The sequence below is a fragment of the Epinephelus moara genome, chromosome 13 (genome assembly GCF_006386435.1).
Source record: "Epinephelus moara isolate mb chromosome 13, YSFRI_EMoa_1.0, whole genome shotgun sequence".
Classification (NCBI taxonomy): domain Eukaryota; kingdom Metazoa; phylum Chordata; class Actinopteri; order Perciformes; family Serranidae; genus Epinephelus; species Epinephelus moara.
The window spans coordinates 11,461,556-11,476,745 of NC_065518.1; the positions used below are offsets into that span (position 1 = coordinate 11,461,556).

A 15,190-nucleotide genomic window follows, 5' to 3' on the forward strand; every position below is an offset into this window, starting at 1 on the left:
GCCTACAGTATGTAATCAGGTACTTACTATGGTGTTTTGTGGGTAGTTTAATTTTGACACCACTGGGCAAAATTCCCATAATAAACTTTGAGCATATTATAATTCAAGTGTACTAAGAGAACATTAGACTTGTGCACCTAATCTTGGTTTTAACAAATCTAGGCTATGACAGGAGACTTCAGATCACAGGTCATTTCAGAGAGAAGGCGTTCTTTTGGCTGTTCTACAAATGCAGATTTGCGTCCCCTCGGTGAGAGCCTGATTCAATGGCAGAGAGTCCTGCAGAGAAAGTTGCTATTTCAGTATTGGCAACGAAAAAGGAAGACTAACTTATCAAAAAGAAAGTCTAAAAGAGAGTCTGACAATTAACAAAATAAAATGTGTTTTAGAAATAAAGAGAAAATGTTGCTAATAGTTGTGTCTTCTGCTAACCTTAGCTAAAGGCTCACAGCTGCAGCCTCAAGTTCACGTTTATGTAGCTAACGTTAGATCACTCCTTGCTGCTACAGACCACTTGCGGGGAGCACAGCGGGCAGCAGCTCCAGAGATGGACTCCCAGTCAGCAGTGGCAACAACCCAAACCCAACCAGCGCAAACCCCAGCTCAGTGGAACCAGACAAACTTGATTCCCCGCCGCGTCAGCACACAGGTTAGACCTGGCGCTGCTGCTGTGGTGACACCTAGTGCCAGGGTGTTTGCGCTGGCCAAATTTGAGCCACTAAAGCCTCTGACAGAAGGGCAATCTCTCGAGCTGGTGCAAGCTCTCCTCAAGGGAAGCAGTTCACAGCGGCGGGGAGTGAGGCGGAGGGACCGTGGGGTGGCTAAGGTTAGCTTGCTAATTCTTGCCTCATTTTGGTCTGACTAACTGAGAAAGCCCCATCTTTAATCAGATTTTAGGTCTGGTACAATCATCACTGCTGTCCGCTTATAATATCTTCAACAAGTGTCTATTCATGCCACTGTGCTCAAAAGCCAACTCCATCTAAAGGCCCTGACACATCAAGCTGACCTGAATGAAATCGTGCTATTAAAGTCTGAGCGTAGTGTGGGTGGGTGTGTAAACACTACAGCCGACAGCCAGCTAATCAACAGCACAAAGAGAGAAAACTATCAGTCAACAGTGTGTATTTGTATTCCACAGAATAAAACAGAGAGACAAAGAAAACAGAACAAGCTACCGTTATATCTGCTCGGAATATAAATTGAGGAAATGTTTGGGGCATTGATGTTTTTAGCTTGTGATCTTTGCCGGTAGGAGGAGAAAACGGGAAACACAAAAACAAAAATCCTGAACTATTTTAACGAGGCGAGGAGAGCCGAGGTGCGTGTATGTGCAGCACCTTTCAACAACAATACAAGAGGCAATTTAAATCATTCACATAAGACATAAAAAAAGGCATCAAGACAAGTTATAAAAGAAATGACGAGGCATATAAACACACATATACCAGTTTGGACTTAACATGTTCATCTGTGTCTCAGCTTCTCTGCACGCTCAGCTCATTTCAGATGTGAAACAAATGCCAGGCAGAAGTAAAAGGACACCAGCAGTATCTGCCTGCAATTGGCATTAGCTAACAACCTCAGATCTTATCAGTGTGAACAGATGACGGTGAGAGAAGAAGTTCTGGTTGTGACGCTGACAGAAACGGAGAGAGACAAAAACAATCTGACTGTGAAAAAGTCTTTAAACTTCGAGTGAGCAATCAAGTGAATAGCTCTAACGTTTTGAGGCCCACTTCAGGATAATTAGGAGATGTGTCATCGCCGTTTCTTTAACTAGATGATTCTGTGAGCTCGTGATGAGAATATATTCATGGAGCGAAGATGCGGAGAATGCAATTCTGACCTCAAGATAGGACATGGAGACGCTGTACAGCATGTCGTCGCTGGTCTCCTCAATGGCACGGAACAGGTCGTTGAGCGTTCGAACGTAGATGCCTGGCTCCTTGTCCGTCCCCAGCATGGTGTATGTCTTCCCACAACCTGACATGGAAAGGAAAAACTTTTAAAGTTGTGTTTATGTAGAATCTGAGAGCGATTATGAACGGGATTATTGGACTATTTGTCCAGAAATGTGGCAAGTTTCCCCCCTCGCTTTTCCAAGTGTGGAATTATTGTTGGCGCTGCTGTTTCGGTCAGAGCCCAGCAGCTACCACAGTTTCCACGCTGCACTTTGGTTGTTCCACCATCCACCATTTCCACGATTGGGATAGTCACTGCAAAGAACTTTTATTGATGCTCTTTGGTAAATGGGGATAGTCATAGATAGCTACCTGAGAAAACAAAAGTGCTACCCTCTTCCTGGTTTGGTAGCGCAATGGTTGACGCTCTCCTTTGGTACCGTAAATTGAGCCTTAATTTTCCCCAGAGATCGTACCCAGTGGCAGACAGAACCACAAAGTGAAAGCGAGACTAATAGGGAACCAATCTAAACGCTGATGGTGTCATTATTCTATAGCCTTACGTTGTGCAATCAACATTTAGTTAAAGCAAAAGAAGTTGTCACAGAGGGCTGCAGGAGTCCCTGAAATGAGTTAGCATTTTAGCATTTCCGGTTCCCTCATTCCGAAGTCAGTGGGTTTTTGGTTAGATGCCAGCATGTGGTTGATACAAGCTTAAGAGACTTTTTTTTAAAGATTTTTTTTGGGGGGGGGCTTTTTGCCTTTAATATACAGGACAGTGTGAAATGGGGAGACAGAGAGAGTGGGGGGATGACATGCAGCAAAGGGTTGCAAGCCGGAGTTGCACTCGCGACCGCTGCAGCGAGGCATCACCTCTATACATGGGGTGCCGGCACTATCCACTAAACTACCGACGCCCCGAGACTTTTATGTTTGTTCTACGATGTGAAATACGTCAGAAAAGCCCCAGACTACAGAACATCACGCTGAACACAGCTTTACATCCTTGCGACCGTGATCTAGTTTGTTTATAGCCCATTCATTCATTTTCCGTAACCGCTTATCCTGTTGGGGGTCACGGGGGGCTGGAGCCTATCCCAGCTGACATTGGCCGAAAGGTGGGTTACACCCTGGACAGATCACCAGACTATCACAGGACAATTTAGAGTCACCAATTAACCTGCATGTCTTTGGACTGTGACAATTTAGAGTCACCAATTAACCTGCATGTCTTTGGACTGTGGCAGGAAGCTGGAGTACCCTGAGAAAACCCACGCTGACACGGGGAGAACATGCAAACTCCACACAAAAAGGTTCCCCCCACGAACTAGATACGAAACAGGTACCCTCTTGCTGTGAGGCGATAATGCTAACCACTGCACCACTAGCCTAATGTTAGCTTTTTACTTCTGGCAAAGTCCAATAAAAAAAAATAATCTCATTGGCTTTCTGTCTAGGGAACCAGGGCAATGTTAGCTTCATGTTGGCCTACAAATAAACGTCATCCCTGCAGCACTCTCTTTCTCGAAGTGTTGTTCAGGTGGGACTTTTGTTCAATTTAATTTTAACCCAATGTTGTTAAACTGTTTCTTTTCAAAAGAAAGAAGAACTTATTTCATTATTTCATCAGGTTTTTAGACTTTTTGATTTGTTTCATAAATCACGAATCACACTGGAACTAAGACATTGCTTTTTGTCATATTTAATGATTTTTAAGGCTGCTATAATTGGTATTTGTTATATCAACAATGGAAGAAATGACTAAAAACATGTAATTTTTAAAATAAAGATACAGTATTTAAAAACTTGAAGTAAATAATACAGTAGATTCTAAACCAAACCACTTTCTGAAAGCTAAATGCTAAAGCTAAACGGGTTTACTGTGTCCTAAATGTTCAGGATGTGCTGTCTTAATTTGTCCTTGGCTGACCTGACCACACTTTTGGACGCTGGTAAACAAACACATAAACACACACACACACACACACACACACACACACACACTAAAACCCGTGTTTACTTCCCCACACGAGGAGACAAAGAGCTGTGAACCTCCGAGACAGATGGACAGACAGAAGGCCGGTGAATAACCTGATGGAACAACAGTGCTCAACTTCTCTTTCACAATCTGTCCCTTCCCACTGGAAACGTGGGAGGTAAAGTATGACTCGTTTTTCTGATGAGATCTGCGCTAAAATTAAAAACCAAAACAGAAGCAAATAAGTACCTTTTCTTGAGCGTGTGCTCGGCTCACTGACTCAGAAAGAGGCTGACCAGAGATTGTGCACCAGAGAGTTAACACATGTAATTGGTGGATGATACACCTCCATCCAGACAGAGTGTGCGGGTTCTGTGTGACACATAAACACACACACACACACAAACCTGTGGGTCCGTAGGCAAACACGGTGGCATTGTAGCCTGATATGAGGCCCTCAATCAGCCCTTTGGTTGTTGCTCGGTACACTTCCTCCTGCACAGGAAGAAGAAAATAAACTGAAAAGGTTCAAGTGTTGATTGTAGGGACACAAATGCTGTGCCACGTTTGTTTATTGAGTTTTTTGTTTTATGTTAACTTTAACTTTTGACTGACCTGACTGGCTGAGAAGTCGAACGCCACGTCAAACATGTACGTTTTCTCCCTGGAGCGGTTGGCACGCAGGATGTCGTCCGGGTCCTCCATGGGGTCCATCAGAACCACCATCTAGTGATGGAGAGAAAGGCAAAGACAGGAAAGAGATGACAGAATGAAAAAAGGAGGCATACATTATGAGTGGATGTCAAGTCTTTAAGCCCATACTGACCTCTGAGCAGCCAGTTAGCTTAATGATACGTCTCTTGTCAGTCAGTGGAAAGTTGAGCTAATGAGCAAATGTGTGCTCGGCTCAGTGAGCTGAGGTTCAGCTTAAAAAAACTGGTGAAAGCAAATGATCAAAAGGATGGCTGTTATGTTACTGAAATGTAAAATAACTGCACCACCTCAAATTGGCTGGGACTGGACAACTCACAGATCAGAAAATCATAGTTTCACCAAGAGCTACTGTCACTGGCGGTTTGTTGGGATTATAATGTGTTATAATTACAGCTGCAACAGGGAAACAGTACCACAGGTACACTGCACAGCTGGGCCATCAGCTGTCAGGGCTCGCTCACACAAAATCCAGATGGCTCTCTGTCTGCTGCAGATGTCTGTTTCTGCTGAAACCCTTTGCATGTGGTGTAGATCAGGAAAATGTGAAGACATCACACAGCCTTTTGCCAAAAAGACCGAAGACTCACGATGAGACAAAACAGTTTCAGAACGTTGCCGGCGGATGGTGTCACTCAGCTTATCAAATCACCAGCAGCTGGTTTAAGAATGTAAGGTATGTCACCTGTTTCAACAGCCAGTCGGTTTGCAGCAGAGTCCTCTGGCCAAGTTAGTTCAACTGTCCTCAGGCAGTATGTTCGCTCTGACAACAGCCGGAGCACGTCTCATTTACAACCCTTCTGCCGTTGACATGTTTGTCGGTCTTCGTCTACATGGTGTGTCAGTGTCGGATGGCGGGTTGCTGCTGCTGCTGCTTGCTAGCCTAGTCACTGACTGATTATCGGCCCTGATTATTGAAATAATTGTGGCGTATTTATTATGCATATTTCATTTGATGCCTGTTTTCAGCTTTTCATCACTACTAGAGATGCAACTATAGCGAGTATCTTACTGTCACTATTCTCATTAATATTTTAAGAAGCTGTAAATTGTGTACAGCTGGTTGCAAGTTTGAACTCAAACCTTTTGGTAGGTTTATTTTTCTGGTTCTCATTTTTAGTCCGTTTTTCTCCTTCCAATGTTCAATTACCCATGACTATATGAAATGGCATTTGAAAAAATGGAAATGTCAGTGAAAGCTGTCTGCTGCAATGTATGACTGTCATTGTGACACAAACAGCATCTGTTCAGATCAGGGACCCTTCATTGCATGTATGCATTATGCAAATGGCCATCCACTCAAGCCATCTGCCTTACTCTGAATCCTGCTTATCGGACATAATGACCCAACGTGTCAAGGACCACCATCCATGCACCAGCATCTGGACGAGAAGACAAGCGGCAGGTTGCGATTGCTAAAAATATTTGTTTTGTGCGTGTGGCGGTCTGAAGAGTCTGTGTTTTCGTGCTGTATGTGAGTACACAGAGATTGAGATGCCTCATTGTTCCAATTGTGCCGTTTGACAAAGCCTAACCCACAATTAGCAGCAAATCACAGCTCTCCAAAAGAACATTTCAGGGACAAACTCTGAAGAGAAGCGACGCGGCACGACATCAGAGCAAAATATTATAATACTGTTGACAAATGGTTGAATCAGAATGGGTGCAATTGGCTTGACAGGTTGTCCACAGCTGAAGGAAAACTATTCCCCTCACAGAGTTGTGTGTTTAAATCTCCTGCAATGCAATTGGCAGAAAAGTCAATAACAATAAAGAAAACAAGGCAGAGAACCCTTGAGTTTATTTCAGGTACGACAATGGGGCAGCTGGGACTTTGCCAGGGTTTTCAGCTGACCGGCTCTGTTCGGCAGCGGGCCTGGAGAGCCCTCTGAGGCCTGTAACGCTGAATCACCCGGCTTGTTTGATGACCCCCTCAACCACTGAGCCGCTCACTTTGAAGCCTCTCAATTGAAATTCAAGAGGAGAGATAGGGAGGAAGAGGAGAGATGGAGCGGCGGGAGAGATGAGGCAACACTTGTTTGCCCTTCAAGTTGACTCATTTACTGAGCTCAAAATATGTTTTTTTTCACGCTGCTTTTTCTGAGAATAGTTTATGCTTTTCTGTGGCATGCACGTGAAGAAGACGTGGACAAACTGTGCTCGAGACACAAAGAGAGCACGTGAGATTGAGACAGCAGCATGTGCAGCAGTGGATGCAACTCCTTCCTCCCTCCTCTTCTTTTTCCCCATCCTCTTAACTTCCTGCCTCTCCTCTAGCTTTTCTGTGCGCGCCGTCCAGCAGCAGTGACGTACGAGTTCTGATCGCATTTCACAGGAAAGATATTGTGAACAAGGGAGCACTTCTCCAAGTATCAGCAGCACTTAAGGTCAGAGGCACTTAAGCCACTTAGTCTCAGACAATCTGATGACCTTCAGAACCAACACACGAGTATAGTCAGAAGAATTAGTTTCTAAAAACATGGCAAAGAGACAGAGTGATGAGTCAAAATGTTTTGAGTTAGAAGAAAGGGACAGACAGGTGGACTCATCTACAAATGTGTCCATGGTAGATAAGGGTTGGCAGAAGTGCTTACACTGCCATCCCTGACAATGCACCACGTGAAGCTTTTGTCATTAGTAGACACAGAGTTTCTTGGGTCTTTCAGCTTTATTAGCCATTGGCCACGTTTACACACACAAACTATTCTGGTTTTTCTTTTACATGCAGCCGTGCATACTCCGATCAACGTGCCTTAACGTGTTGTTTATCATGTCAAAGTATGGAAAAGTGGACCATCTGGAGGTGCTTGTGCCATTTTGCTTCTTTCAACCTTTTTGAAAAGGCTGGCGTTATTTGTGCATAGCCAGAAATCTGTCAGTATCCAAGTCTTTCATAGTATTTAAAAGCAGGTGTGTTTCTTTTTGCTACCAGAAATGTAGGCTTGTCTTTTGGGCGTGCATCTCTATCTCACAGCCTGGTAAACTGTCGGTTTGTGTGCAACGAATAGAGCTAACCATAAACAGGCCAGAGGTCATATGTCGCAAACCACAGTAATAACCCCAATTGAGATGCATGTTCCGAATGCGCTGTATAAATGTCCAAATAATGCTCCTAAAGCCACCAAAATATCTGCATATACCACATGTTTTAATCAGAAAATGCTACATTCATAAAAATATTGGAACATATGGAATAATACTGTGCATATAAACACAGTCACTGTCTTCCCAAAATGTGACTTCACAGCTGTTTGTTAGCAACCAGACAGAGTTGAGTGCCAGCATGTGTTGCAGGAGCCTACTTTAAGATGTGTGATGGTACAGAGTACAGACACACAGAATATACACAGGCTGTGTTATATATTATAGGCTATATCATATTATAGTTCTAAATGTACGACACATGTTAAGGAGGTTACGAGTGGATTACTACAGCAGACTGATTAGGGTTTTTGTACACTTCATAATTACATTTTGAACCAAAACACAGCATAAATAAAGCCTCTTAAAATCAGGAAGGAGTATTGGCAATCATGTCCTAAATTGCTGACAGTCGATATGACTGTAAAATGTCACATGCAGGAGCTGGTCTACAGTTTGCTGTACACCTCTGTTCCATCACCTCCTTCTCTAAATGATGTCTTAGGGCCCTGAAACACCAAGCCAACTGTCGGGCTGTCGGTCAGCATCTGTCGCTCGACTTGTGTCTCGCACCGTTGGCACTAGTTTATTTGGCCGATTCAGCATGTTAAATCAGTGAGGGCCCCAGCAGAGCCCATCAGTGAAAAAAATCAAGAGGATGTGAGATCCAAACAAGCTTGTTATAGTAGGTAGGATTGCGTTTTTAGTCATGAAGCTCTTAAGCAGAAATGGTTGTTATTGTTTGTGTTATTGTGTTACAGTAAATATCTTTCGTTCTTTCAACATCTGGTTGTTAATGTGCAAACTGGCAAACTAGCATCTGCCTGTCAGTCTTCAAGTTTCGCCTTTTGAATGATGAATAGAGACTACCGCCGCCTGCTAGTATGAAGAGGAATTTCCTCAGAACGTACGTGCGCATTGGCCGTTGGCTGTAGTCTTTGCGGTGTGTTGAGGTGCTACTTTGTGGCACAGGCGACATGAGGCGACGCAACAGTCTGCCTTCATCGCCGCTAGTTGTTGGGTTGGTGTGTCTGGGACTTTATATTGTGTTTTAATATAGCACAAGACAGAATTTTGCGTCTTATTTCTGGGTTGTTTTTATTGTCAGGCTGCATGAGTATAAAATAGTAATGTGATTATGGCTCATACAGCACCTCTTTACCAAGGCAAACAGTTCAGTCCTGAGCTGCTGCATCAAGGCTGTCATCAAGTCAGTATTTTATGTTCATAAAGTCATCTGGCAACACAAACATAAATACAACTTGATGACAACACTCGCATAGGAAAGCTGTATGTGACAGAAAAATGGATTCTTATTACTTCACAGCATCCAAATGTGTCTGTGACATCATGCATCATCGTTTTGGAAAAGCTTCGATGTCCTCGTTCACACATAAATGTGACAATGGTGTTTTTAAATGTGTGCCAGTGTGTTGAGCAGTTTTATGGTGTGAAGAAATGGCAGTTTAGTGTGGGTGTAAGGAGACGAAGCATTTTCATATCCGCCTTAGTGTGAACATCGCCTGTTGCTGTATGCATTGAGAGTGTGTGTGTGTGTGTGTGTCTAATTGTGTTCCTTGAGAAAGCTGATGAGCACGCAACAATGCTCTTGCATAATTGCATGTATAGTAGGTATCAAATAGTGTGCTCATCCATGCACAGTTTTGTCCGTGTGCATGCTCTTGGGAAAATCATTAAAGGCCAAGGGTGTTGATGACACGTCTAGTCCCATCTGTCATCTGTGTTTCTTGAGTAACAGTACCTTCTGCAGCTCCACCCAACATCCACACACAGCAGCTGCTGCTTGAGCAGACTCTATAGCGCTAATAAGTCCTCTGCTAAGACTGTAAGGTGCTGGCTCCTGTGACAGGACACTGTGTAGCAACATAAGACTGAGTGTCTGGGCATGAGCCTCAGGGTTCTGATGCCAATAATGGACTACAGCTAACCTCCCTGAGATTAGACTTTGCCAACGCAGGTGCCCTTCACAGCACACTGTCCTCTGAGTTCAATTAAGAGGCTTCTGATAGACAAAGAGTCTGAGGTGAAGTACGGGTCAGTCTTAGCCATTGAGCGTTAACGTCCAGTGTGCAGAACAGGTTAAGGAGCATTTGGAAACATGGCACTCTCATGGAGACCATTAAATCTCCCACACACCCCCTCTTTCTCTCTCACACACACACAGTTGCATGGAAACATGTACTCATACACACATAGCAACTAAGAAAGCAGTATTTCATGTCCTCTGTAACAAGCAAGTCTGTGCAAGCAGGGTGGCAAGAGGCATGACTGACCACGAGAGCTGAGGCCAGCACACACCCACGCAGTGTGCTTGGTGTTAGCGTGAGAGGAGGTGCCGTCTGTTGTTTTGTTTTTGTTTTTTTTACACTAAAAACATTAAGCAGCCTGTTGATTCAATGACCGTAGCAAAGTTCGGTGGCTAAACAATAATGAAACTTGATTTTAACACCATCAGGGTTAACACAGAGAATTTTATGGCCGCACATCTTAACAAAGTGGCAACTATTAGTCAATTTATTGATGTACAGAAAAGTTATTAACTATTTTGAAAAATGAATAATCGTTTGAGCAGATTTTAGGCAAAAAGTTCAGTTTAACATTTGTGAATACTTAATATTTTCTTACTCTTTCATGACAGTAAATTGAATATCCTTCAGTTTTGACTGCTGATTGGACAAAAAATGGTATTTAAAAACTCTGGAAATTTGGGATGGGACCAAACTTCTAATCATGAAAATAATTGTCTATGTTTGGATGAAGCCTGTAATTTATTTCCACATTGACTGACCAAATATATCACACAGCCACAGGCAAATCCGTACATTTTTTGCAAACTATTATCGTGCCAAAATCTCAATCATCATTATTATTATTAAACGTCAGACTGATGATTCATTCACAGTGCTCATGTTGAAACTGACACACAAAGTGCTTCATAGGATAAAATTAAACCATCATTCACAGGGAGATGAATGTAAAAAAAAAAAATAATGGTGACATTTATTGCTCATAAATAATTTAAAATTCACTTTATAAACACGCCTTTGATTGCCATTTTACAGAGCGCTGTGTAAGCTGCAAAAATATTAACACAATCAGTGAAATTGGCAAACAGCCAAAAGCAGTGTTATCCGTATATCTGATCTCCTGCATATTAACTGCAGCTATCTCTGCTACAACCGTGTGTGCGCCTGGTCTGAGGAATGTGTGAGGTGCGCACATTCTTCCTTTATAAACACCAGTCTGTGTGTAGGAAGAGGCGTATGCGTAGTTTTTGTGTGTATGCATTGTTTATGCATCTGGTCCCTGGTGTATTACCGAGCCAGCGGTTAAAACTCAGCTGGAATCTCTCTGACAAATGATATTAGTGGCATGAATAACATCACCGAACTTGACCGAAGATTGTGATCTTATTTCTTAACAATAGGAATATGAAGCAAGTAAATCCAGCAATCCTAAATTCCTCACTAACAGCAAGGCAACAGAGATAGTGCACAAAAGACACCTCCATACTTTGTTCGACACTACTGCTTGTTTGGTTGTTACTACTTTTTAGCAGTACGTGTAAAATGTCCACTGCTCTGACCATCCTGCTGTGTTGATTTAAATGGGGATGTCTGTTCATACTCTCTATGATCATCAGGCAGTCAGAATCAGCAGAATCAGCCTCAGAAAAGCTGACCGATTCATCCCCTCTTATTTGCTGTTCCTGAATCAGTGGACAGCTGCACAGCAACCACTTTATAAACACAACTGGCACAACACAGCAAACACACAGAACCTGATAAGATTAATAGAAATGTTCTGGTGTTGCTGTTAATGAACAAAGTGGTGGGCAAGCTGTAACTATGGCGATGATAATTAATCACCGGGACATTTGGCTGCAACTCTAATATGAGGATTTGGGCATAAGAGCACATTTATCAGCGCTCTGTTTGTCTCTTTGCCAGTGTATCTATTTGTCTAACCTCCTGTTGGTATTCGTCTAACCTTTCGATGTTTACAGTCTAAGAAGGGAGTTATCTTGATCAATAATCATGAGATGAGTCCTCAGCATGATGGTGGTTAATCCGATCTGACCTTTAGACCCTATATCAGCACTTGAACTTCTATTAGGAGACTGGTTCACTGCTTCAGCTCGTTAACGATGGTCTTTCAAAGATCACAATATTAGTAGACAAAGAAATCTCTCGACTGTGGTCCAGCTGAGTGATGTCAAGGTCAGATTTTCCACTGGGGTCTAAATTGGGTCTTGTTGCTCTTTCTTCTGGGACCAATCACCCCTTTTTCTCTGACTAATTGATGGCCGCCACTAAAGGAGACGTCAGGTTTGACACAAGCGGGCCAGAAGCCTGAAGAACCCACGAACTGCACGGGGTGAAAAGGAAAGCAATTTCCTGCTCGACGGCCTCTGTAAACGTGGTGTCATTTTTAGCAGTTTTAATCATGCTGTCCCCGTCCACAATGGACATCACAAGCTACAGCCACTTTTCATTTGGATGCGGGGCTCGACTCAATTTAACGTGACCCCGGGGGCTGACAAAACAAATGGTCAGAGCGTGAATTTACACACTGTGGCTATGAAAAAAAGAGGCTCCTGAAATATTCATATCCTCACAAGGATCAGCCAAAGTCAAAACAACAGCTTGCTTATGCAGCGACATGAAACCAATTAGCGTGATGGAGTTATCTAAATGCCATAAAAAGCGGCGGGGTGCGATGGAGCACCCTTGCCCAGCGCCTTTCTGGGCTGATGGCTTTTCTAATCAACAGGACCTGCTGTTCTGGTCGTTAAAGCGGCAGGGTTGACTTGGTTGGCCATCTTGCTGATTATAGCACTGCTAGCTCCCACCGCCGATCCATAATTCAAAGCCTGGATGTGGTACGGTTTCACGAGCCAGCCTGCCTTGGTTGGTTCTCCCTGACTCGCTCCACTACTGTGTGCCAAGTGGCGAACGCTGCCAAGACGACCAACAAAAGTCAGCAGTCGTGTAGACATCAGCGGCTTTTATAGGCACTGGTTTCATTACAACTAAATGATGGCTCGGATCCCTAATAAAATGACAATAGAGCAATTGCAAATCTCAATCATATAAAGGGCCTGCAGTTCACTGGCCGCCACTCAGACTGTAATAACACTAAGTTTAACTGGAAGCGAAATTAATGGCTCCAGTATTCTCCATGATAATCAGACAAGCTTCTATCTGGTCTCATTGCCAGCAGGTACAACTGGAGAGAAACTGAAGAAATATCCTCTTAAACATTTTAGGTGTAATTAACAAGACGATAAATAGTCGGATAAGCAAATAAATACAGCTGCTACAAATAAGACCTGATATAAATAAGGAAAAGAAACTCAAAGAGAGGCATTCAACAGATGGAGGACACTTAGAACCACATGCAGACTGGGTCTGAATCAGAGCGATACCACCTGTACACACTGGTGTCACGTTTTATTGCTTACATGTGTCCTGTCTTTATTGCTCTGGTTCCAAAGGTCACAAGGTTACATCCTTTTTATCGAGCCCGTACGGTTGACCATGCATGTGCTACAGAGATTAAGAGACAGGCTTTTATGTGTGGGTCATGTACTGCACCAGTGTCATATCTAAAGTGCATGTCCATCTATATATCTTGTTTTTCCCCAGAGACACCATCCTATTAAACCCTCATCTCCATGTGACATCGGTGTTACCATGGAAGCATGTTTCTAATTCAGTTTGAACTGCTTTGTGAATTTGTGTGAAACTGGGGGTCTTCATCAAAGCTCCACTAAGGCTGTATTAGTTTAAAGGTCCAGTGTGTAGGATTTGGTTGCATCAAGCAGTGAGGTTGCAGAACTTAAAACTTTTCTGTGTGCCAAGTGTCTTTGAGAACTATGGCTCCTTTATAACATAGATGGATTCACATTAAAAATGATCAGTTGATCCTCAGTAGGGTTGCAGGGGTATACCATGAAAGCGTGTACTGTAGTATGAATACTGATGGTTATCATACAGAGAGCATTTGATCAACAAATTTGAAAAAAAAAAAATTTAACCACACAGAGAATTTCACCTGCCGTGCACATCTCCTTTGCTCTTCAACTGCTGGTCAGACCTCTCTATAAGGCTCATTGTAAATGAGAATAATTGTGTAAAACCTTATACTGTGATATTTTCTGAGACAGCTAACGTACAATGACAATCTCATACCATTGCAACCCTGATCCTCAATCAGCTGGCTACACTGTGTGTTGACAGATCGGCACTCTCTGCACACATTTCACCATACCCCTTCCCTTATCTTTGGGTTGCACAATGACATAAGGGCAGAGTTGTTTAGCGATGACATCTATCTGCTGCGTCAAGAATACCCCAAAGAATAAAGGATCAAGATCACAAAAAGAAAGCAATCAGGTCTAAGCGCTGACCTTTACAGGGCAACCTTTCAAGCTGTTCTTTCAGAAACGCAACCGAAGCTTTGGAAAGTCCAACGGGCACAATTGCGGCTGGTTATCTGATAGAAAACCTCAGAGCTGCCCTCTCTGCACCCCAACAATGCTACTGTATATCCCGTTTCAGGGGCTCTTGATGATCGCAGGTGTGTGTTGGATCACGGTGTACCTGATACAGGATGCTTGATAGCGAGGCCTGCGCTTCATTTGTGGTTACATAAGACGTCTGGCTGTGGCAAACGAATGCCAGATCAGTACAGTCAGACGAGGGGCGCTGTAATTCAGACTGAGACGCACATATGTGCACCTGCAGACACAGACGCTCGCAATAGGATTCCCAGCCTCTTACGCAACACAGTCAGAGATCTTGAAAGATCAGGAGATGGATGAGAGAAATGCTTCTCTGTCTTTCTTTCTACATCCTGTTCTTTTTTCTCCCTTGCTCATTGCCCTTGTCGTTTTGGTTTTAAGGGCATGATGCGCAGATGTATTATTGGATAGCAAAGGCACAGATGGTTACAAAGGATAAGAGGGACAATACAGCAATTTGTCATCCATGAAAGCAATTCATTGAACCGCCAGGATCTCAGTTAAGTGGGAAGATGTGGAGGGTGTCCTAAGGTTACCATTAATGTCAACCTCACCATACAATAATAAAAAATGTTAGGTATTCATGTGCCAGATGTTTGTATCTTTTAAAAGAAGTGCAAAAATCCTTCCTTTTTCTTGCGGTACAAATTTCTTTGGTATTAATGACACATTCTATAACGCACACGTTGTTGAGATATCCTGCAAACTAACAAAAGACAATCCCAAAAGCACAACCTCCTCAGAGGAGATAGTTAGGCTGATTACCAGCAGAGCTTTTGTTTATCCACTTGGTGCCATTACAAACAACAAACATCCAAGGGTACACCAACTGGCAGGGAAACTCGGGAGCTCGGTGCCAGACACTGGCACAGGCTGCTGGCTCTTAAAGGTCAGAGGTAGCCTTAAGGC

The 15,190-nt window shown here is 43.2% G+C and overlaps 1 protein-coding gene across 1 annotated transcript in view; it reads right to left on the reverse strand.

The window, feature by feature from the left end:
* Window positions 1-15,190, reverse strand: part of kif19 (kinesin family member 19) — a 48,237-nt gene that overhangs the window by 13,455 nt on the left and 19,592 nt on the right. Inside the window, exons 3-5 of the mRNA XM_050060091.1 lie at window positions 4,498-4,608; window positions 4,290-4,377; window positions 1,850-1,986 (exon numbers count right to left, since the gene is read on the reverse strand). Coding sequence (XP_049916048.1) covers window positions 1,850-1,986; window positions 4,290-4,377; window positions 4,498-4,608 — 336 coding nt within the window. The remainder of the gene's footprint in view (window positions 1-1,849; window positions 1,987-4,289; window positions 4,378-4,497; window positions 4,609-15,190) is intronic.